General features: G+C 41.0%; 1 protein-coding gene across 1 annotated transcript; it reads left to right on the forward strand.

The window, feature by feature from the left end:
• Positions 1–19,256: 19,256 nt before the first annotated feature.
• Positions 19,257–20,514, forward strand: LOC114792677 (trace amine-associated receptor 13c-like). The gene has a single exon (XM_028984012.1). The coding sequence runs from the start codon at positions 19,281–19,283 to the stop codon at positions 20,271–20,273; it is 993 nt and encodes a 330-aa protein (XP_028839845.1). The 5' UTR covers positions 19,257–19,280; the 3' UTR covers positions 20,274–20,514.
• The last annotated feature ends 1,527 nt before the right edge of the window (positions 20,515–22,041 follow it).

Below are 22,041 nucleotides of genomic sequence, written 5' to 3' on the forward strand. Positions count from 1 at the left end.
TGAGTTGTATGAGTTTACTCGCCAGAGACGCTAGCTCTCTTACCCACGACCTACGATAATTGAGATTCCCGTAATACGACCTTCGCCTGCCCACGACTTCGAGAATTGCCTGATCCCCTGGAAACCACGAAAGGAACCCCGACCGGAACTTCCTGACTCCAACCTCTTCCTGCCCCTGACCTTGAACCTACCTGACCCCTCGGCTAAGACGGGATTCCATGCTCCCCTACCTTTCTGCCGCCCAAGACCTACTCCCGTCCTCCCAAAGATACCGAACCATCCTGAAACCCGCCGTCTTCCGGTTCTCCTCTGCCCCGGTCCTTCCCAAAGATCCCGAACTGACTCCCCGCTGCGTTGCAGCGCGTCCATTACTTCCTCATTCCTCGCCGGCCAGGCGCCCCCGGTCCTCCTGCCCCGCTCGCCCAGCGTCCTCTACCGGTACGACGGCTTATCCCCACGCCGAAAGTATGTCTGCAACTACGTCATCGAATTCCCCCTGTGACAGACAGTCTTATGCGAGACAAGCCTTCAGACTACCCAACATTGTCCTCTGCTGTGACTGGTCAAAACAACATATGGTAGTCAGTGAAGGAGAATATGCGCATAATGATACGGTATGTGGATGAATACCAATATGAGCTCCCATGAGTGTGTGACTCAGCTTTGTTTGACACCTGCCTTTCTATTGTTTTCCCTTCCCCTGTCTTCCACTGTCATCATGGCAGCATTTTAAGCTCAGCCGCCTTCTGTTAGTTAAAGTGCATATTCGTATTATATTATTGTTATGCCAAGTAAGGTGAAGGATGGGGCATAATGAATAGTTTTAGTAAAGGAACATAAAGATGGCGCAATGACCAGAAACACACAAAACCAGAGACACACACAGCATAACATACAGTCACAAAGACCGACAGGGACCATGGCTCACATTTAAAGGGTCCTGTTCACCCCAAACCTATTAGGCGCCCCCTATGGGTGATCAGGACCAGGCACACAAGAGAACAGCACCTGGCTAGACCTCACAATTATGTTTTATAGGTATATTTTTTGTTGAATAGCCTTAACACAATGGCTCTCTTTCTGTGAGAAAAAAAAGATCATGTGTACACCTCTCTATTTATGCAGACCCTGTCAAATGCTCAGCACAATGATTTCTCTGCAAACCCAAGGCAAATTTTGAGGCAAAAGTGTGTGTGAGAGAGACAGTGTGTATGTGTGCGTGTGTGGGGGGAGAGAGACAGAGCAAGTGTGTGTGAGACTGAGGGAGTAATTTTCTGCCAGCAAGCTCACTAATGTGTGTCTGAGAAGTTCCTTGCTTGGCTCAGTGATAGCCATGATTGACTCAGCCAGGTATGCAAGCCCAGTCTGCAGAGCTCTTTATGGCACTACAGCAACTGTGTGTTTGCAGGTCAAGAGCTTCTTAATTAATGCTCAATCTCTTTATATCTGTCATTTTCTTACAGATGTTGGCCAGGCCAGGTCTCCCGACTTAGATATACTCGAATACAAAAAACAATGTAAATAAATGTATGGAAAATCCAGTAAATCCTATATATTCACCATATTTCAACATATGTTTTTTACTGTTGGAAAACATTCTAAAAACAAAAACATTATCAAATGCATGGTTATATTTATGATTAATAAATAAATGTATTTATTTTTAACAAAACCACTTATCAGTTACAATCCTTAGTGAGCTTAGATGAGCTTTGCTGCCCCCATTCGTTGATCTTTGGTAATAGCAGAACTGCAGCACTTCTCATCTAAATGCTGACAAAAGTAAATCAGGAAGGTCAAGAACTTCCTCTAAGTATGATTTGGAAATGACCCAACCCACCTATGCCATTGGCTTATTTGCTAATATGTTATAACTGAAAAAAGTAAGACTGTTCAAACTGGTCTACACACCACTTCATCTTAATTTTCATCAGTGAGATACACAGGTAATTTCACCAAATTGCACTTTTCTCCAACACCTTGCAGTGGCACCCTTGCAGTAAAGGTGTCCTGAGGAGTTCCATCTGTGCTGTACTGATCTCTGGCTGGTGGATGCAGTGCTCTGGCAGATACCATGATCCTCCATTAATCAAGGCCCTGTCCCGACAAAATACTGCACATGGAGAGGGCACACTCACCTTGCAGACCTTGCCCACATTTTACCTGGAACACGAGATTTAATGCATTAAATGTACCCCATTTAACAAAAAAATATATACATACACAACTTTTAATGTTGTGATTAGAATATGTTTTAAATAATTGCATAACTTGTTCCCAACACAATAGTCATACTGCCAGGCCCAAAAAAATGCTAATATTAATCTGACAAATATTGTATAGTTGAAAACAACATAATATTTTAATAACACATCTTATTAGCTACATTTTGGATGAAAATGTTGAATGCATAAACCAATGTACAGAAGGTAATGTAAAAATGGTACAAATTATAATACAGAAATTATTTTTATTTAACCTAGTTTTGCAGTTGAATATTTATTCAATCATTTATTCAGATACAGATTTCAGCCTGCAGGATTCATGTAAAAGAAAGAAGTAAATTTGGCAATCTTAGTAATTTGCCCTCATAAAACAGATTATTTATAAATAATTTGGCCCTCAAATAATTAGTTACAATTACATTTAAAATACAATGATAGTAAGTGGGGGTTGAACCTGGGTCTTCTGGTTCATAGATGAGTGTGTTAGCCACTAGGCTACAATCACCCACACTAACTATGTGATGATTTTGAATGTAAATAGTTTTTTTAAGGACTCTTTGAACCAAGAATAAAATATAGAATAGATGAGAGGGTTAAAGAACGAATTTGAGTACAGAATCCAAGTAAAAGCCAAGTAAAAAACAGATGTATGATTTAAAAAGTATGACAGATAATATGGTATCCAGCAAGACATGTAAACTGTGACAACAGTGCCTAAACTTTTTACTGCTTTAGTCTCTGATTTCTTGGGAATAGCAACCTGGTTTTCGGATCTGAATGCTGCTGTAGTTGTACTTATCATTTTAGCCTGATATGTAGCCACTTTAAGGATTTTCAGATTTAAAGTGATCATTACACAGCAAGGTAGCGCCAGTGAGATAATAACATCAATAAAATCCCATTCATGAGAATATTCAATTAAACACAGTCCATGACACATGTTGACGTGTTTTGCCAAAGTAGCGTTCATATTGGTGTACACTAAAAGCAAGTTATATAGTAGTGAGCTAGACCAGGTAATGAATATACAAAACATGGTTCTACCAGCTGTTACCTTTTGAGAATAAACTAAAGGGTAAGAGACAGCAAAAAATCGATCCACAGAAATGAATAATACATGACCAAGAGAGGATGAGATAATAGTATAATTCATTACAGTAAATAAAAAACAAAACTGAACCCCAAAATACCAACATGTCTCAACTGCACTATAACCTTCCACAGGAATCACAACAGCCCCCACTAAAAGGTCCGCCACTGCTAGAGAGAGAACCAGCAGGTTGGTCTGAGTTTGCAGATGCTTGATGCAAGAGATGGAGATGATCACAACAAGGTTTAAAAACACTGATCCTATAGACAAAGCAATTATGACTATGTACAAAAAAAAATATTCAGCTATGCTTCGTACATGTTTCGTACATGATGAATTTTGCATTGGAAAACAATAGTACACTGATTGTGTTTCATTCATATTTCTTAAAAAAAAAAAAAAAAAAAAAGATTACAATCAGTGTTCAAATGAAAACAAAACAAAAAATATTACAAGATAAAATAATTTAATCTACAAGCCTTGATATTCTCATACATACACATAGAAGAAGATTACATTCATCAGACACAGAGTCTGGAGAAAATCGGTTTATTATGGTGTAGTTATACTTCTTGTATTATACTTCTTGTATTAGATCCACCCCTTGATCCACCCCTTGTCATGGCAACTGGTAAAACAAAAAAATTGACTGTAAATAACAGTTTAATACACTTGTGATTTTTAGACTCTAAAATGCAACAACATTACATTTTTAACATTGAAAAAAATTGAATTCAAAATGAATTTTATTTTTTAATGTAAAATATATATTTGCATTACCATTATAAGCAACATACTACTGGTGTCATGCTAGAGTCTGAAGATACTGTCTGAAGTGTTTAATTTTTCTTGGCATATAATGCCATTCATAATATCATAATGTACAGCAAACCAGTGTAATTAGAAGCTTAGAATAACCACAGCCAAACAGCAAAATGCATATGTGAAATTGTAAACACTTCTTAAAAAAAAAAGAAAGGGGGATGGTGGCCCATATAGGCAAAATGCTAAGATACAGCTGAACTTGGTGGGTTTGTCAAAATTTGTCCAAACCCTTTGGTGGATACATTTAAAAACTGGATGTGATATACAGTGCATCCAGAAAGTATTCACAATGCATAATTTTTTTCCACATTTTGTTATGTTACAGCCTTATTAACAAATGAACAAAATGGATTAAATGCATTTTTCTTCAGAATTTTGCACACAACACCCCCATAATAACTACTTAAAAAATAGTGAGACAGCACATGTACATAAGTATTTACAGCTTTTGCCACGAAGCTTTTGCCTAGAGATAATCCTGCATTTTTCGTAATTGGAGTTAAACTGTGGAAAAAACAATTGATTGGACAGGATTCAGAAAGGTACTGTCACGACCGCGAGCTGATGGGGGAGGGAAGTGCAAAAATGGGGAATAAAGGGGAATCAACTCAAACAAACCTCGTTACAAACCCCGTTACACATACACAAAAAAAATTGTCTGTAGGACTGTCTTGAGGCACAAATTGAGAATCGAGTTCAAAACCACCAGTAGAAAAAAACTATTAATTAGACAGGATTCAGAAAGGCACACACCTGTCTATATATGGTCCAAGAGTAGACCGTTCAAGTCACAGCATAAACCAAGGCTGAAGTAAAAAAATTGTCTGTAAACCTTCTTCGATGAAGAATCAAGTTCAGAATCACTCTTCCTAGAGATGGCCTGCCACCTATACTGAGTGATCAGGGGAGAAGGGTATTAGTCAGGGAGGTAACCAAAAACTGATGGTCTCTCTGTCAGAACTCCAGAGGTCCTCTGTGGACAGAGAAAAGGACCTGTTGAAAGCATTTCAGTGAAACTTTTGTTAACACAGGTGAGAGAAGACACCCGAACGGAGCATGACTCCTGCTCACGCTGTGCATTCAAGACTGCTTGCATCCCGCATTCCAGCCCCATGATCCACAGACTCACACCAGTCTCTTCAGCCCAAGGAAGTGGTCCTGCTTCCTGATAAGATGAGTTTTGCCACCACTCGGTGCAGAGGTGCAGGCTTCTAAGTCTGTGTTACTCAGCTAGCTGCTAGCCTCGCTACAGCTACAGCAGCAAAACCTCCAGAAGTGGCAGGCAATGCAGCAGCAACAACAAACTATGCTACAGCTATTACCCAATGCCCTGCAACACCAGCACCAGACGCTTCTACAGCTGGGTCCTGCTATCGCCAGAATAATGACTCAGGTACAAGCCTTGCACACACAACCTGTGGCTCACACACCATTCATGGTTCCACAGCTGCAACACAAGCCATTGCACAAATGTGCGGTTCCCAGCCTCAGTCTGTGGAAACTGCCCTAAGATGTCCACACCCACTCGTTCCATGGGCATGCCTGCGATGTAGGACTGCATAGGGGCATGCGAGTGCCCACTTGGTCCCTTTTTGTCTCCGTACAGGCATCACATGTGTGCACAAACAGTTCAGTGTCCCGCCGGCAGCCCGGCCAATAAAAATGGTCCCGTAGCCTCCTCACCATCTTGGCCACACCAAAATGCCCAGCCCCAGTGTGTCCCTGGGGCACCACCATTTGCCAGGTAATTTGTTGGTTCTGGCACACAGGGTGAACACTTCTGCCCAGTCTGGTCTCCGCTGTGGTCTGACCCACTCGCGTTCCCGCTGCAGCAGGGGATCCTGTTCTTGGCTCTGCTTCAGACGGGTGTGATCCAGCATCTCGAGCACATCACCATCCTTCACCGCATTACCCACTGTGACAGTGGCCTCCACCCCTTCTCACTCCTCTGCACGTGTGCAAAAAACGACACTGCAAAGTTTCACAGGGGCGGCAGGAGAGTGCGTCTGCGTTGCAGTGTAGCTTACCCGGCCGGTGATGGTTATCGAAATCATACTCCTGGAGGGCCTCTATCCATCAAGCGAGTTGTCCCTCCGGCCAGCGGCGCCCACGACTTTGGTGTCCAAAATGAACGGTCGCTGGGGGTTGGGGTACGCTAGCACTGGTGTACTCATCAGCACCTCCCTTAGTACCTAGAACGCTTGCTCACATTCCAGTGAAACTTGCGCCCGGTCTCTGTCAGCCGGTGCAGCGGTCTTATTAAAGGGGGTTCATTAAAGACTTTACGAAAATAGTGCGACCGCTGCACCGGTTGACAGAGACCAAGCGCAAGTTTCACAGGACCAGGGAATGTGACCAAACATTCTGGGAACTAAGGGAGGTGCTGGTGAGTGCACCAGTGCTAGCGTACCCAACCCCCAGCAGCCGTTCATCCTGGACACCGATGGTGTGGGAGCCGTGCTGTTGCAGGCGACAGGGAAAGGTGAGCGAGTAGTCACGTGCTACAGCAAGACTCTTAATTGACCAGAACGGAACTATTGAGTCACGCAGCGTTTTGCGGGGTTGAACCACAGCCCGGTGCACAGCACTGCTCCACCGCCTCCTCGAAGTTGGGGGTGTGCACTAATATGTCATCCAAGAAGACAACACATTTAGTCCAAGGAATGTCCGCAAGCATGCGCTCCATCAGCCGCTCAATCGTGGCTGGGCTATTTCACAACCCGAATGGCATCACTGTGAACTCCTTGGCCTATCATGAAGGCTGTTTTCGTTCGGGCCTCCGGGGTCAGTTCCACCTGCCAGTATCCTTTCTTACTGTCGAACTTGTGTACAGAATCTACAACAGAGTGAATAAAAAGATTGTATTCATAGTTGGGGGGTCCTAGTGAACCGGAATTGATCTCTTCATCAATGGTAACTTAAAAGCATGTTGTAAGTCGCTCTGGATAAGGGCGTCTGCCAAATGCCGTAAATGTAAATGTATCCGCTCCGCAGGTCGAGGGAGCTCACCCACCGCGATTCGGTCACATAATCCAGGGTGTCATCAATGCGCGGGAGTGGGTAGGAGTCTTTCCGTGTCACCGCATTGAGGCGCCGGTATTCAACGCAGAAAAACCAGGAGTTGTCATTTTTCATGAGGACTACGAGCACCGCCCATGGGCTGTCCAATGGTTGGATATCTGCAGCTGCCACCATCTCGTGAATTTTCTGCTCCGCCACTTGCCGCTTGGCTAACAGCATCCGATGGGGCCGCAGCCGGATTGGGAGTGCGTCCCCTGTGTCGATAGGGTGTTGCACCCATTTGGTGATGGGATGGGCCTGCCAGGTTGTCTGGTTGTCTTTACAGCACACGCAAGGATCACATGGCCACGTCAAGCGTCTGTGGGGCATGCAAGTGTACGTAGAGGCATAGCCGCTCCTGGGTGAGAGACCGCAGGAATGTCTGTAGGGCCAACTCCTCCTGCGTGTCCGTTGTCAGTCTAGAATGTCCCCGCCGTGCATAGTCGCGGAGGTCACTGGCAAATGACCCTATCGACTATATCGATCGATGCGACTTATACTGCCATCTGTGCCAGGCTCCACCCATTCTACCACGCCACCAGGCAACCTGGCACCTGGAACACAAAGGCAGCCGTGACGGGAAGACCAATCACCCAGACCCCATTGTCCCAGCAGCCTTCATTATCAACCCTGTCCAGTGGTCCCTCCTTCAGGAAGTCCTGTCCAGTCATGCCCAGGAACCACCTCCACCCAACGTGCACCCCTGGTGGGACACCTGCCCTGTCTACACTGCACACAAAGAAGAGACCCAAAGACCCCAGGTGTCTGTTGACTGCAATTCATCACCTGGTTCAGGTACCAATTCTGGAGACAGCTGGGGTGTCAGCGAGCCTGACCTCCAAGTACCATACCAAATCCAACAGACAGACCCAGCGTATAAACCAGGAAAAGAAGTACCTCCGGTGCAATTGCAAATGGGCCAGGCACTTGCTCCAAGCCGAACTGGCCCACAACCAGATTGTGTTCCCCGTCACGGGCCTCTACCTCTTTGAGCTATCAGCCCATCTGGTTCGTGACAGACACAGCCGAATGACCTGTGCACATTCACCATCTTTGACACACCTGGGACACCTAGACTGCACAGCAGTGTACATGAAGAGACAGATCCCTCATGATCCATCATGTTCACTGTTCACAAGCTCCTTGATGTCTGCTGATGATGGGACGGCTTTAAGTACTTTGTTGTCTTTGTTGGGTACGGTCCCGAGGAGCACTCCTGGGTTCTGCATAGGGACATCTTGGATGTAGCCTTCATGCAGTTATTGTCCATTTATCTGCACCTGGTGGAGGGTCTCGGGGAAAGTGTCCTGTTATGACTGCCGTGCCACCACCAGATTCCCCAGGGATGTGCACAGGCACACCCTGAATCCCCGTCCCGGAAGACGATCAAGACAGACCATACAATGGTCCAAACACACACTTTTTTATTTAGTAAAGCGATTGTCATTGTGATACACTGCAGCACAGCACATGTGCACATAACGAAATGTGTCCTCTGCTTTTAACCCATCATCTTTGGTGAGCAGTGGGCAGCCATGACAGGCGCCTGGGGAGCAGTGTGTGAGGTCACATCCTCCACATTGTTGCTCCTGGTACTAATTGTTGTCTGACTCCTCTTCAGCCTCTGGCCCCCCACGCCTGCACCTGAGTGATGATCATTGAGAGGACTCCCACTCACGCTCTCATTCACGACTGCTCAAATCCCATGTTCCAAGCACCACTGCTCTTAGAGCCCCACAGCCCATGGACTCGCACCAGTCTCTTCAGCCCCTGGAAGTGTGCCCCAGGTTCTGCTTCCTGATAAGTGCATTTAGAGTGTTGAGGGATTGTGTTATGAATCTTTTGCACAATTTCTGTAATACCATTTGCCAGAAAATAAGTGTAAAGTGTTCATGTAATGAGTGAGAGATTATGTTAATTATGTTTCTGTCTCTGTTGTAGCAACAAGTCTGGAAAATGTCTTTCAGGGGGTGTAGGGGCACACCAATGGTCTTCGCAGCTGCTCTCACTGTCTGCTGTAGTGTATTACAGTCCAAAACGTTACGCTTTCCATACCAGACAGTGATGCAGCTGGAGAAAAGACTTTCAATGGTGCTGGTGTAGAATCCCCTTAGGATCGTTGGAGGGAGGTTGTTTCAGTCTCACTAAATATGATCCTCTGTGATGTGGATGCCCGTGGCAGAGGAGAGCCGTGACAGAGGAGGATGTGCTGGATCTTCTGAAATCAATAATACTGTCCTTAGTTTTCTCCACATTTGAAGAATTGTTCTTACTATTACACCAAACAGCCAATCTTGCAACCTCCTCTGTATATGCTGAGATGTTGTTCTTGATGCGGCCCACCACAATCAAGTCATCTGCAAATATAATTACTTCATTTGAGCTTAACTAGTGCAGGAATTCATTGATCAGAGACGAATAGAGCAACGAGCTAAGCAGAAAAATGCCTGTAGTTAACACGATGGTTTAGGAGGTATTGGTGCCAATCCAATACACACTGTCCAGTCAGGACATCTAGAATCCAGTTCAAGATGTTTAGGCCAAGCTCTTCCTTGTTGCTTGTCAGTTGTGTATGTCTTTTCATGGTCAACTCTTTTTTAGTTTCCATTCAGCTCAGAGACCACTTGATATAGGTTTTCAGCCGTGCCAGTTTTCAATTCATGTTTATGTTTTTATTTAGCTTCAAAAAATGAAGTTTGTATAATCTGAAGTTTGTATAATCAAATGTAAAATTCACAAGTAATGACCAGGTAATGCAGATACAAAACATTGTTCTACCAGTGTAACTTTTTGAGAATAAACTAATGGGTAAGACACAGCAAGATATCGATCCACAGAAATTAACAATACATGACCAAGAGAGGATGAGGTAATAGTATAATTAATTGCAGTGAATAAAAAACAAAACTGCACACCGAAATACCAACACGTCTCTACAACTTTAAAACCTTCCATAGGAATCACAACAGCTCCCACTAAAAGGTCTGTCACTGATAGAGAGCAGATCAGCAGGTTGGTCTGAGTTTGCAGATGCTTGATGCAAGCAATGGAGATTATCACAACAAGGTTTAAAAACACTGATCCTATAGACAAAGCAATTATGACTATGTACAAAAAAAAATATTCAGCTATGCTTCGTACATGTTTTGTGCATGATGAGTTTTGCATTGGAAAACAATAGTATGTTGTTTGTGTTTTATCCATATTTCAAAAATTTATAGTCATAATATAAATGAACATACCAATCTGTCAGGCTGTATTTAATGCACCACCCTTGATGTTCCAATATACAGAAAATAATTTGTTCATCAGTTATAGTCAGTTGAATATCAGGGTATTTATACTTGAGATTAGATCTTTCGTCCACCCCTTGACATGAAAAGTTTCACAAAAAAAAAAACTGCAGATGCCTGAATTCATTTGCAATTCAAATGTGTCTTCTTTTGGAACACTGTACAAGATCCAACACATTTTTACAAAGAAAAACTAGAGAGCACATATGATTTTTTATTTTCATAAAATGTTTTAGCATGTGCTTTGCTAGCATTAGTATTAGACAACCCAATGTGAAGAAACAACCTGTAGGTAATGCAGACAAACACAATTACATACTGAAGGGCCAGTAGTGGCTTAGTGGTTAAGGAAGCGGCCCCGTAATCAGTAGGTTCGAATCCCAGTTTGAATCCCGATTTGCCAAGGTACCACTGAGGTGCCACCGAGCAAAGCACCGTCACCACACACTGCTCCCCGGGCGCCTTTCATGGCTGCCCACTGCTCACCAAGGGTGATGGTTAAAAGTAGAGGACACATTTCATTGTGTCACTGTGTGCTCTGCTGTGTATCACAATGACAATCACTTCCCTTTCATTTCACATAAAGGAAACAGGTTTGTCCCCATTTGTGGTCTAAATCCTTTAGTGGACATATAAAACTGCACTGATTATGTGTAATTATCATTGATTAATTAATTTCAGATGTGTAATTATCTGTAGTCTAGATGACCTAATTTAAGAATTAAGAATGCTGCAGCCTTCAGAAATGGTAGATGCTCTGAAGAATTTGGACCACAAATAGTGACATACCATAAGCTGAGTGCTGTGTCTTTGGCAGTTGGAAAAGGCACTTATTGTGGTATTGGGACCCCTGTCTTGACATCAGTTTGGGAAGGCAGCTTTAGTGTGGGGGATGTGCAGTAGTTTGGGGCTGTTGTTGTGTTTCACTACAGGTAACAATGGACAATCAGGTAATTTACAATTTAGGTGGTGTAAACCCACCGGACTCTAAAGCAGGAGACCCATGTTCTCTGGAGTGATGAATAATGCTTTTCTGCCTAGCGGACTCTTGGTTTGGAAAATTCCAGGAGAATGGTATTTGTCTTACTACTTAGTGTCAAGACTAAAATTTGTTGTACGGTTGTCTTTCAGGGGTTCGACATGGGTAGAGCATGCAAACTAAAGATAAAAACAGCTTTTATAGCTTCAAAAGGTGGCTCATCGTTATATAAAAGACTATGGATTATGATTGGGATGTCAATAAAGTTCACGCATTTGTAAAAATCAATCGTGACTCTTGGTAGAAAATGAACCAAGTGTTAAGACGTTGTGGAGATCCATATTAGCGTCATCTTGCAACATCTTGGTACTTTCAGTAGGAGATTTCAAAACCAGTATATTTCAAACCAGTATATTCAACCATACACCAGCAAGCAACTGATACACTGGAAGATAGGAAACCTTATTGTTCAATTAACATTTGTTACATTTAGCACACCTAAGTATATATGGTTAAGTATCTTGCTCAGGGATACCGTTGTAAGTCTGCAACTCAAACCCCATTGTCATCTCAAAGGGGAGTTTGCTCCCCAATAAAAAGTGAAGTGATTGCCATTGTGATACACAGCAGCAGTGCACACGGTGCACACAGTGAAATGTGTCCTCTGCATTTAAGCCAACACCCTTAGTAAGCAGTGGGCAGCCATGACAGGCGCCCGGGGAGCAGTGTGTGGGGACGGTACTTTGCTCAGTGGCACCGCAGCGGATCGAGATTCTGATTATGGGGCCACTTACTATAAATTAATTTTACTGAAAGTTTTATGTAATACATATATGTTTTTAGTTTAACTAAATATGAAAACAATTAAGTCAGCAGTTTTGATAGTAATAACGTTTATCACATTGTCATCAGTGGGAATGATAGTGGAGAATGTCTTATGTGGTAGTGTTGTCTTTAGGTGTATCAGGGCATGGAAATGGGCTAGCTTCACTTTAGTTAAGTTATGTTTGTTTACTCATGATTTAAAACTGGTTGGTTGTGTTATAACATTGGCAATTTGGTAAAATAAAACAATTTTTATAATGCTTTAATGCATCATCCCTTACAGTAGAAATAAGCTTTTCTCAACCAGCTGCACCTTAAACCAGACTATTTCAAATGCATCATTAAAGTTTTCAACCCACCAATGCTGCTTAAATTATTTTAGCTGCCTGCGTCAGATTCATGATACTGATGCCTGCCTATAGAAATGGATGTCCCTCAACCCAAATTTTTTTTTTCTCCAGGTTTTGAACAAACTATATGCGAGACCTGTGAATGACAATCCATATAGTCTGCCAATCAATCAATTCTTGCTGAAATCAAGCTCTTTGGCAGATGCAAGCACAACCAAACAGAAATTCAGCCCACAGGGTATATTCAAGGTATTTTCGTTTGTCAAATGCTCACAGGGCCCTATTAGAAACAACAGTTTTGACCTAATGAATGACCCAGTCTCAGTGGCATTGTGTCATATTAAAGGTGTGAAAAAAACAGGCTGGTGTAATCGTTGCATAACTCATAAGACCATTTGTAATGTAAAAATGTTACAAAAAAACATCTTAGACATTAGCTAGATTTAGGTTAACTGGGAGTACAAAATTGGCCCGGTTCTTCTTCTATGTGGGTGTGTTCACCCTGTAAGACTCAGGTATGTTGTGCAGTCATACATACCATGTTTATGCTTCATATATCTAATTGCAACCATTCTGGGTAATTATATACATGCTTTGCACAAACTGACTTCTTTAGTCATGTTGGATGACTTGGATAAAAGCAATTCCTTTTTCACTATCGATGCATACACAGCAGTATGTACAGTTAAAAAGAACAAAAAGTGAACAGACTTGTAATGGAGTAATTGGCATTACTGCACTTGAATAGTAAGAACAATCCCAATGCAAAAAAGGATTAAAGAAACTAAAAACGATTTTATGAATTATCTTAAATTCTTATGATAAGGCTGTTAAATTCTGAGTAGAACTACTGTGCCTATAAGTGGCAGAAACAAAAAATACATCACATAACTCACTGGCACTGCATAGGGCGACCGACGCTTGGTGCCACTCGACTCATCCAGGTGGCTCCTGTTTCACATGAGTGTGGGTCCTGATCAATAACGCCTAATGAAGGGAACCTGGGACCTGAAAAAATTTAACCTGCAGGACACCTAAAATGTCTGCTGGATGCTATGCGCATTTCAGTTGCATGCGTGTATGTTTGGCGAATTGCGCCTTTTTCTTAGGTTTTTATTAAACCTCACCGCTTTCCATAATGTTGCGTGCTTACACCTAAAAATAAATCAACAGATGTGCAATGTGTGAAATTTATTCACCTCTGTGCGGGGTGTGTTTTCAATAAAAATGTTCACTCTTTTAAAGCTACAAAAAATTGTCATTCATCTATGAATATGACAAGTATTCATAGTAATATCCACTTACAGGAGAGAAATGCTCAGAAATGCTTTTATCTTTCAAATGTTTTGATAATTTGATTGTAAATGTTTTTTTTACCAAGAGTAAACTATATAATAGATGAGTGGGTTAAAGAAGTAATTTGAAGTGTAAAACAGATATATCATAAAACGGTATGAAATATAATATGATCTCCAATGAGACGTCTAGTTTTCTGATCTGAATGCTGCTGTAGCTGATATGTTGCCACAGATTTTTGATTTAGTGATCATTACACAGCAAGGTAATATCAATGAATGATATCAATGGCGTACCATTCAGGAAAATATTAAATTATAAATTAATGCTGGTTTGGAAATGCTGGAAACAGAACCATTATCAGAAGGTTGCCGGTTCGAGCCCCGAATCACAAAGGTGCCACTGAGGATCCACTGCGCAAGGCACCATCCCCACACACTTCTCTCCGCCTGTCATGGCTGCCCACTGCTCACCAAGGGTGATGGTTAAAAACAGATGACACATTTAGTTGTGTGCAGCGTTTTTGGTTTCTTTACTAGAGCCTGGGTTTTACAAGATCACAGCACACAAATTCGAATTAGAAGATGCATCCAAAGACCTCAGAACCACTGCCACATCATGAAAATGAAGAAGTTACATGCAGGTTATGTGCAGGTTATGTACAGACATAAGACATCAGCTTCAGCTGTGGGGAATGAGACCCTTATTGTGGTATCGGGACCAGTGTCTGGAAGCCAGTTCATGATCAATGCCTTTTGTATAGCTAAGCAACCGTTTAGGTGGAATTTTTTAAGAGCTCACTTTAGCAGGCTGTTTCTTTGTAAGGTGCCGGATGGTGTGATAGAGAAAATGCTGGTTTTCTCCATCATGACTGTAGTGGTGGTAGACACCATTCAGGAAGTGTAAGTTCTGGGCAGCAGGGAGGTCAGTTTCTGAGCTCTGGCTTCAACAATTCAGTTGTGTTCATAAGCAGTTTTTACTGATCTTTACCAGAGGTGCCAATGATTATGTTGAGCACTGTAAACAAGCGACAAATGTGTTTTAGACTGTCATCAAATATATGACAGGTCAAACAATTGACCCCACTGTACTGTATGACCAATAAACATTTATTCTCTCTTGTCCACAGTACCTTTTAATGCCAGTTAACAGACCCGACTGCCAATCCACAAAGGAGCCTGTTAGTGTCAGCTGTTTTTGTCAAGGAGCTAATGATGGATCAGGCCTCAGTGGCATTGTGTAAAGGTGTGAAACAGACTGTGGTTGGTGTAATTATTGCAAGACCATGAGAGTTTGCTGAGCATATTGTTGTTTTTACCAAGAACTACTGATATTACTGAAAAAGCCAACTTTTGTCACTGATTTAATTTTTCCATAATACTCATATTGTTTTTAATGAAAAAGAATATTCTGTTTTCAAATGTCCCCTCTGTCTTGATGACAAGCTTTGACATGATCCTGTAATAAACTAGCTCGCAGCTTAAGCAGGTGTGGTGAAAAATGCTGTAAACTAATTCAAGCTTATCATACAGGCCCTTTTTGGCTTCAAAACCAGTCCAAACTGCCTATGACATCGATGAGTGCTTATATCACAATACAAATAAAATATATGGGGCTATATGCTTAACATTGACGTCTGATCATGTTGAGCATGAGTCTATGGCAGTTTTTCAGAATGCTGATTGCTGGATTGTATGGTTAAATTGTAATTTTAGAAGATTAGTACAGTCAAGACCTAACAGCAAGTGCCAGGACCATCTCCTAAAGATGATTCAGCCATGGGATCGGGTGCCACCTGTACAGAGCTTGCTCAGGTGTGAGGGCATCTACATGCACAGTGAGGTGAAGACTTTTGGAGGATGGCCTGGTGTCATGGAGGGCAGCAAAGAATGGTTCTTCTCTCCAAGAAAACCATCAAGGACAGACTAATATTCTGCACAAACATTGGCACTTTTGGTCCATGTTTAGGAAACACTTTGCTAAACTTGATAAAATTGTCTTTGAAACTTAAACGCAGTCATACATAAAACGCTTGTAATTATACCTCAATACACCTAGACACAACTGACAAAAAAAAAAATCACTGAGGCAGCAAACTTTGACTGTACATGTCTTGATTGAAGGCAGAAGACCCAATTTGACATGGGCAACAAACATGCTGCTGCATTCCAGCCAGTTTGTTGCACACTATCATGGCTCCATGAATGCGCTCTGATATTGCATATCTGAGTTTGGGTTACTTGGCCTTTGACCACCACAAAGTCAATAATTTGATGATGCCACTACAGCCAAATTTCAAGTGATTGATTCATCATAAAGGCTGAAAGGCTGAAAGTTGACAATAGTGGTATTGTAACTGCCCACAACTTCTCTCTGTGTTGTTGTTTCTAGTTCTGTTGTGTGCTGGTGAATGGCAACGCACAGACGTGTTCACGAGAATAATCTGGGCAGTCTTCTATATTTATGTTCCTAGCCAATAGTTCCCTTTGCTTCTGCTGGAAATTGAATGGCAAAACACACAGACATGTTCAAACTGCATAAGATGTACACCAATTCAGACATTTGTGGGCAGTTTTGGCCTAGCGGTTAAAGAAGTGGCTCTATAATCAGAAGGTTGCCGGTTCGAAACCCGATCCGCCAAGGTGCCACTGAGGTGCCACTGAGCAAAGCGTCTTCCCCACACACAGCTCCCCGGGCACCTGACATGGCTGCCTACTGCTCACCAAGGGTGATGGGTTAAAAGCAGAGACGCAATTTCCTTCTGCATTAATAAATAAATAAATAAATAGTAGTCAAGTTGTAAGAAGAAATCAGGGGGGTGGTGAATTTTATCTTCATCAGACATATTTTGTTCTGATAGAATGGGAGATCACCTTTTTTTATAAAAGCAAAAATATAATCAATATATTTGTCACGGGTTGACACGAGACAGGAGGAAAGAGCTGGGTGACACTTAAAAAGCAAAGCTAAGGCCATGTTCAGAACGACGCTTTTTTTAAGGTGCTTGAACACAAACGCTGAATGGTGTTTTACAGCTAAGCGACGTAAAAATGTTGTCGTCAAAGCTTGAACAGCATTTTACCACTAAGCGGCATAAAAAATGGTGTCGTTGCTACAGGCCGACCCTGCTGTCATCTGCTATGCTGCTTACTGAGGTATTAAGTTTGCACGTGCAGTCTTTGTAAATGCCCTCTCGCTCATGGTATTTTGCTCAATGGACCTATGCATGCATTGATAAAATAGCACAAGAGATGGATTGGGGGATGATTTTGACTGTTTATTTCAGGGGAGATCCCCCATCAACTTGAGTGCTGGAAATAACATGTTCAAAACATGTTAACATGAAATATATATTAAGGAAATTAAAATAAAGACATGACAACAAAAGATGCTGGGCCATCCCTTCTTACCTTCTCCTGCATTGGAAATGGAAGGAGAGCAGGAAGTGATGCAAACGCTTAAAGAGCCAGAATGGAATCACCGGAAATTAAATCCCAGACAAAACATGATTTTGTGTCATTATTATTATTTGACACAGACTTTGTGGTGGTAAGCCAGACTGAGACGTGTTAAAAAAGTCTGTAAATCCAAAACGGAACTAAAAGAGTATACAGTTTAAGTGCACTTCAGTAAACAGGGTTACTTGCATTTGGGCCTCTAGTGGGGAAAGATGATGTAAGCACATTATCTTTTCAAGATTTGTTTGTTTGATATTGAGAACCCCCATAAGGCATAATTAATGCCAAAAATGTTGTGAACAAAGGTCATTTAGACTGTGAATACTGTGATCCATTCGTTGCTTCCATCGAAGGCAAAATTCTTGTTTCTTTCTTAATAAACACTGACCTAATCTCAAAGGCACTCCCAGCAGAAGTGTAAAAAAGTTGCTGTTGTGTGTTTTTACATTGATTGATGTCAATCATCTGCAGTGTAATCTTAATCAACTCTCACTCTGTCATGACCTTAAAGAGAGAGACAGTTTGATCAAATATGCCTGTGCAATACATTGTTTGATGTATTATTGCATTTAGGGTTTGCTGCAACGATGCTGTGGCGCCTTCTGACCGTCATTTACATGTATGATTCCTGGTTCCTGTAGTGTGATTGTTGCAAAGCCCCTTATACATTTATTTTGGAGAGCAGTGGTTGTTGAAGGACAGCCCATAAACGGTCTGGCCTTAGCCAGAAAAAAACAACAAAAAAAAGCTGCTATTTTGGATTAGGCCTTTGGCATTGGGCATGTCCTGCAAGCAGAAGTGAAAACTGGAATTGATTCTCTTCCAGGTTTTGTACAATTCATATACCTAAATTGGTCATGAATATCATTTGGTGAATGGCACGGAAGAGGAGGACTCAGTCACTCAACTCACAAATGCAAATTGATTCAAAACACAATGACTGGAAGAGGACAAGACACAGCAAGGACACAAGGATACATTTATACACCACATATCTTGTTGATTAAGTAACAATCAGGTCATCAGGGCACACTGCAGTGAACATGAAACTCTGGTCCAGAGTATGGAAGCAGAAGGTCAGTGAAACACAGCACATGGTTCACACAATGAAATGTGTCCTCTGCATTTAACTCTTCACCCTTAGTGAGCAGTGGGCAGCCATGAAAGGTGCCTGGAAAGCAGTGTGTGGAAACGGTTATTTTTTCCTTGGTAGGATCATTTTTGAAAAACATGAACTTGGTGCAATTTTGGCAATTTGTTAAGATTTTTCTGGTAAAAAGTATACATACTTGCACTATTATTATTTTTAAGAATTCAGGGGGAAGATTATACAATGCCTTTTAACCTTGACAAGGTTATGGCTTAACTTCTCAATAGTGACCATGACTGCTACAGATTGTAGCTTCTCTGGGCAGCATATATTAAGGGTTTGTTTGACATCCCTCATTGGATTGATTAACACTCACAGCAAATGGTGTCAAGATCTGAGAAAGAGAAACGTGGAAAGTGGTTTTGACCAACTTCTGCTTATTCAAATTTCATCAGTTCAAACAACTGTACTTTGAGAAGGCACAGACCAATGAATCATTTGATATTCATGCTGATATTCATGATATTCATTTGAATTTATGCTCATGATGAGTGTGTATATTTTTCTGACTGTAGTTACAGTGGAGATAAATTTTTTCAAGAGTAACCCAGGGATTTAAAGAGGTCTCCCTTCTTATTAGGATGAAAATGGACTCTTCCAAGTGGGTTGGAATATTAAAATGGGTGTTTCTGAAGCCTTTTAAATCCACATGAAACAAACGGGAGAATGTAAATGTGAAGCTTGACAGCAATATAATATTTTAAATTCTACTTTTCTTATGCGATCATTATGGATATGAAGGAATATAATTTGATCATCTATTTGTTTCAATTTCTTAATTACTCTTGTACAACAGAGGCTAACATCTCCTTAAAACATATCACAATGTACTGCCTTTTTTCTTCCTTGTCCATGCTCACTGTGTTCCTCAACCTACTTGTAATAATCTCTATTTCTCACTTCAAGCAGCTCCAAACGCCAACAAACATGCTGATCCACTCACTGGCTGTCGCAGATCTTTTAGTGGGGGCCGTTGTTATTCCATTTGAAGCTGTTAAACTCATTGACGTCTGCTGGGATGTGGGGAAAAATTTTTGTGTGGTGTTCCAGCTGATTGTGTATTCAATCATTTTGTCCTCCCTAGGCCATTTGGTTTTAATTGCGATTGACCGTTATATTGCTGTGTGTGAGCCGATGCTGTATCACCAGAAGGTTACAGTAGGCAAAACTGTTTTATGCATTTGCATTGTCTGGACTGGTGCAGCATCATATAACATCATACTCATTTGCTACAATAATCAAGGTCAATTTAGCAACGGGCAATGTGTAAGTGATATAACACTTGAATGTGGAGTGTTTGACCTCATTGTTACATTCATTGTCCCTTGCTCTGTCATCATATCTTTGTATCTGAAAATTTTCAAAGTGGCAACAGGTCAAGTTAGAGCTATTAAGTCAGGGTTTGCTGTAGCAACCATGGGAACTTACAATAGAAGAGTGGGAAAGACATCACAATACAAAGCTGCAAACACTTTAAGCATTGTGGTTGTGGTTTACCTACTGTGTTGGATTCCATACTACATTTGTCTCCTTGTAAACAGAAATGGAGAGTCCAATGCTGTAACATTTTTTACATGGATATTATATTGTAATTCTTCTGTAAACCCACTCATCTATGCTTTATTCTATGGGTGGTTTAAAAAGTCTGCTAGACATATACTGACCTTAAATATATTTAAGCAATCATCTTCTTACTATAACTTAATGTCAGATAAGAGTTAGCTCATGGGAAACACATTTGAACCTCTGCATATAAATCAAATGAACAATTCTTGAACTGTGACAATGTTCTGTATTGTTTTATTGTTCTTATTAAATGAGGGCTGCTAGGCAATATGCAAACTAAAGCCTGAACCTATTGATTATTAAGTCTGATTAGTTTGAGAGGTTGGATTGTTTAGAATATTAAAGTGCATTTAATTTTTGAATTTAAATGTGAGCACAATGTACATGCACATTGAGAGAGACCAACTACAAAACATGCAACTTTTTTTTACTTAAAATGCTTAATACTCACATAAAAGGCTTGCTGTTTTGTGCAGGATGTGTTTCAGTGCTGTAGAAATTGGTGGGTTATTTCTTCTTTCTTTGAAAGTAATTTTCAAACACATTTACAGTAGATCAAGATTTTTAAATTAATAATATAATGCATTTTGTGTTGGGGTTTTGAATAGTATTTTATTTTTATTGTGATTTAAATTCATTTTTTTGAGTGATCTTTTGGTTTTATTTTTATTAGTTTGAATAAAAACATTTCTGCACTTGGAACTTTTGGTCTTACATTCACGCCACACACTTTCTGATATGCACTGTTATATGTGGTTGCATGAAAATGGTTCTTGTTTGACAAAACAACTTTCATACTATTTTGAAAAATATGATTTATATTGAAACTCTTAAAGTATAATTTTTATTATTTCCCTTAACAAAATAGCTAAATATCTGACTATAGCAATTTTTATGATAGATATCCACACCATTTAATTTAATCAATTTGCAAAGTACACAACAGAAAACTATAGTAATCATATTGATATGTAGTTGTAAGTTTGATGTTTTCTCTTTATGAACAGTTTTGCAATGAGTGTCAATAACAGAAATCTATATTTATACCGAGCTCTAAATGAAACCTGAGTATTGTTTGATAGAAATAAATGAGACATTATGAAAGAATGTCAACTTGCGATTTCGGGGACACATTTTTCAGGCATGCTTAGAGCGAGGGGAGAAGTCATTGTGCGGGGAGAGGACACTGGACGAGCTAGGGAGGAGGACTGGCGGCGCTTGGCTGGTGATAGGGAGGCCGGAGGTGAATTGGAACGGGAGTTTTGCCGTGGACTCGCCGCAGCCCGGCGGAGAGGGAACCTTGGCTCCGTGGTGGGTAGCGGGGATGGAGGCGAAGGAAAGAGGCTGTTTTTTTGTTTGCCAATTGATCTGACACTATATCTAAGTCACAAAAAACCCTGGTCTAAAAACATCTGGTCTATAGAATCTATATATCAGATTAAGTCAAAACTACATGCTTAAAATCAATTGATTCAATAAGATTCAGTAGTTTTCATTTAAATTACTCATAATTTTTCAAAAGAAAGTAATTTTATTTAATTGGTAAAGCAAAAATTCTTCTATTTAGTCCTATTAGCAGGCCTTAGGTTAAAGTTAATTTAAATGTTTGGAAATAGGTTGAATTAATTACACCAACAAATAATTTTTTTTAGTGTACTGTAAACGTCTAATTGAAAACTGCACTTTTCCCCTCTTGTCTCAAGAACTGACCTGGCATATTAGTGAGCAAAGCACCGTCCCCGCACACCTTTCCCCGGGCCCACTGCTCACTAAGGGTGATGAGTTAAAAGCAGAGTACACATTTCATTGTGTGCACTGTGCTGTGTATCACAATGACAATCACTTCACTTTCAATTTCACTAGTGGAAAGGAAAGGTACTACTCAAAGGAGGAACACATGCACCACACATTATTTTTTCTTCTT

Source organism: Denticeps clupeoides, chromosome 6 (genome assembly GCF_900700375.1).
Source record: "Denticeps clupeoides chromosome 6, fDenClu1.1, whole genome shotgun sequence".
Taxonomy (NCBI): Eukaryota; Metazoa; Chordata; class Actinopteri; order Clupeiformes; family Denticipitidae; genus Denticeps; species Denticeps clupeoides.

Bases quoted from the DNA above. Each gene is read 5' to 3' on its own strand.
- LOC114792677 (XM_028984012.1), top strand. From the start codon at position 19,281: ATGGATATGAAGGAATATAATTTGATCATCTATTTGTTTCAATTTCTT.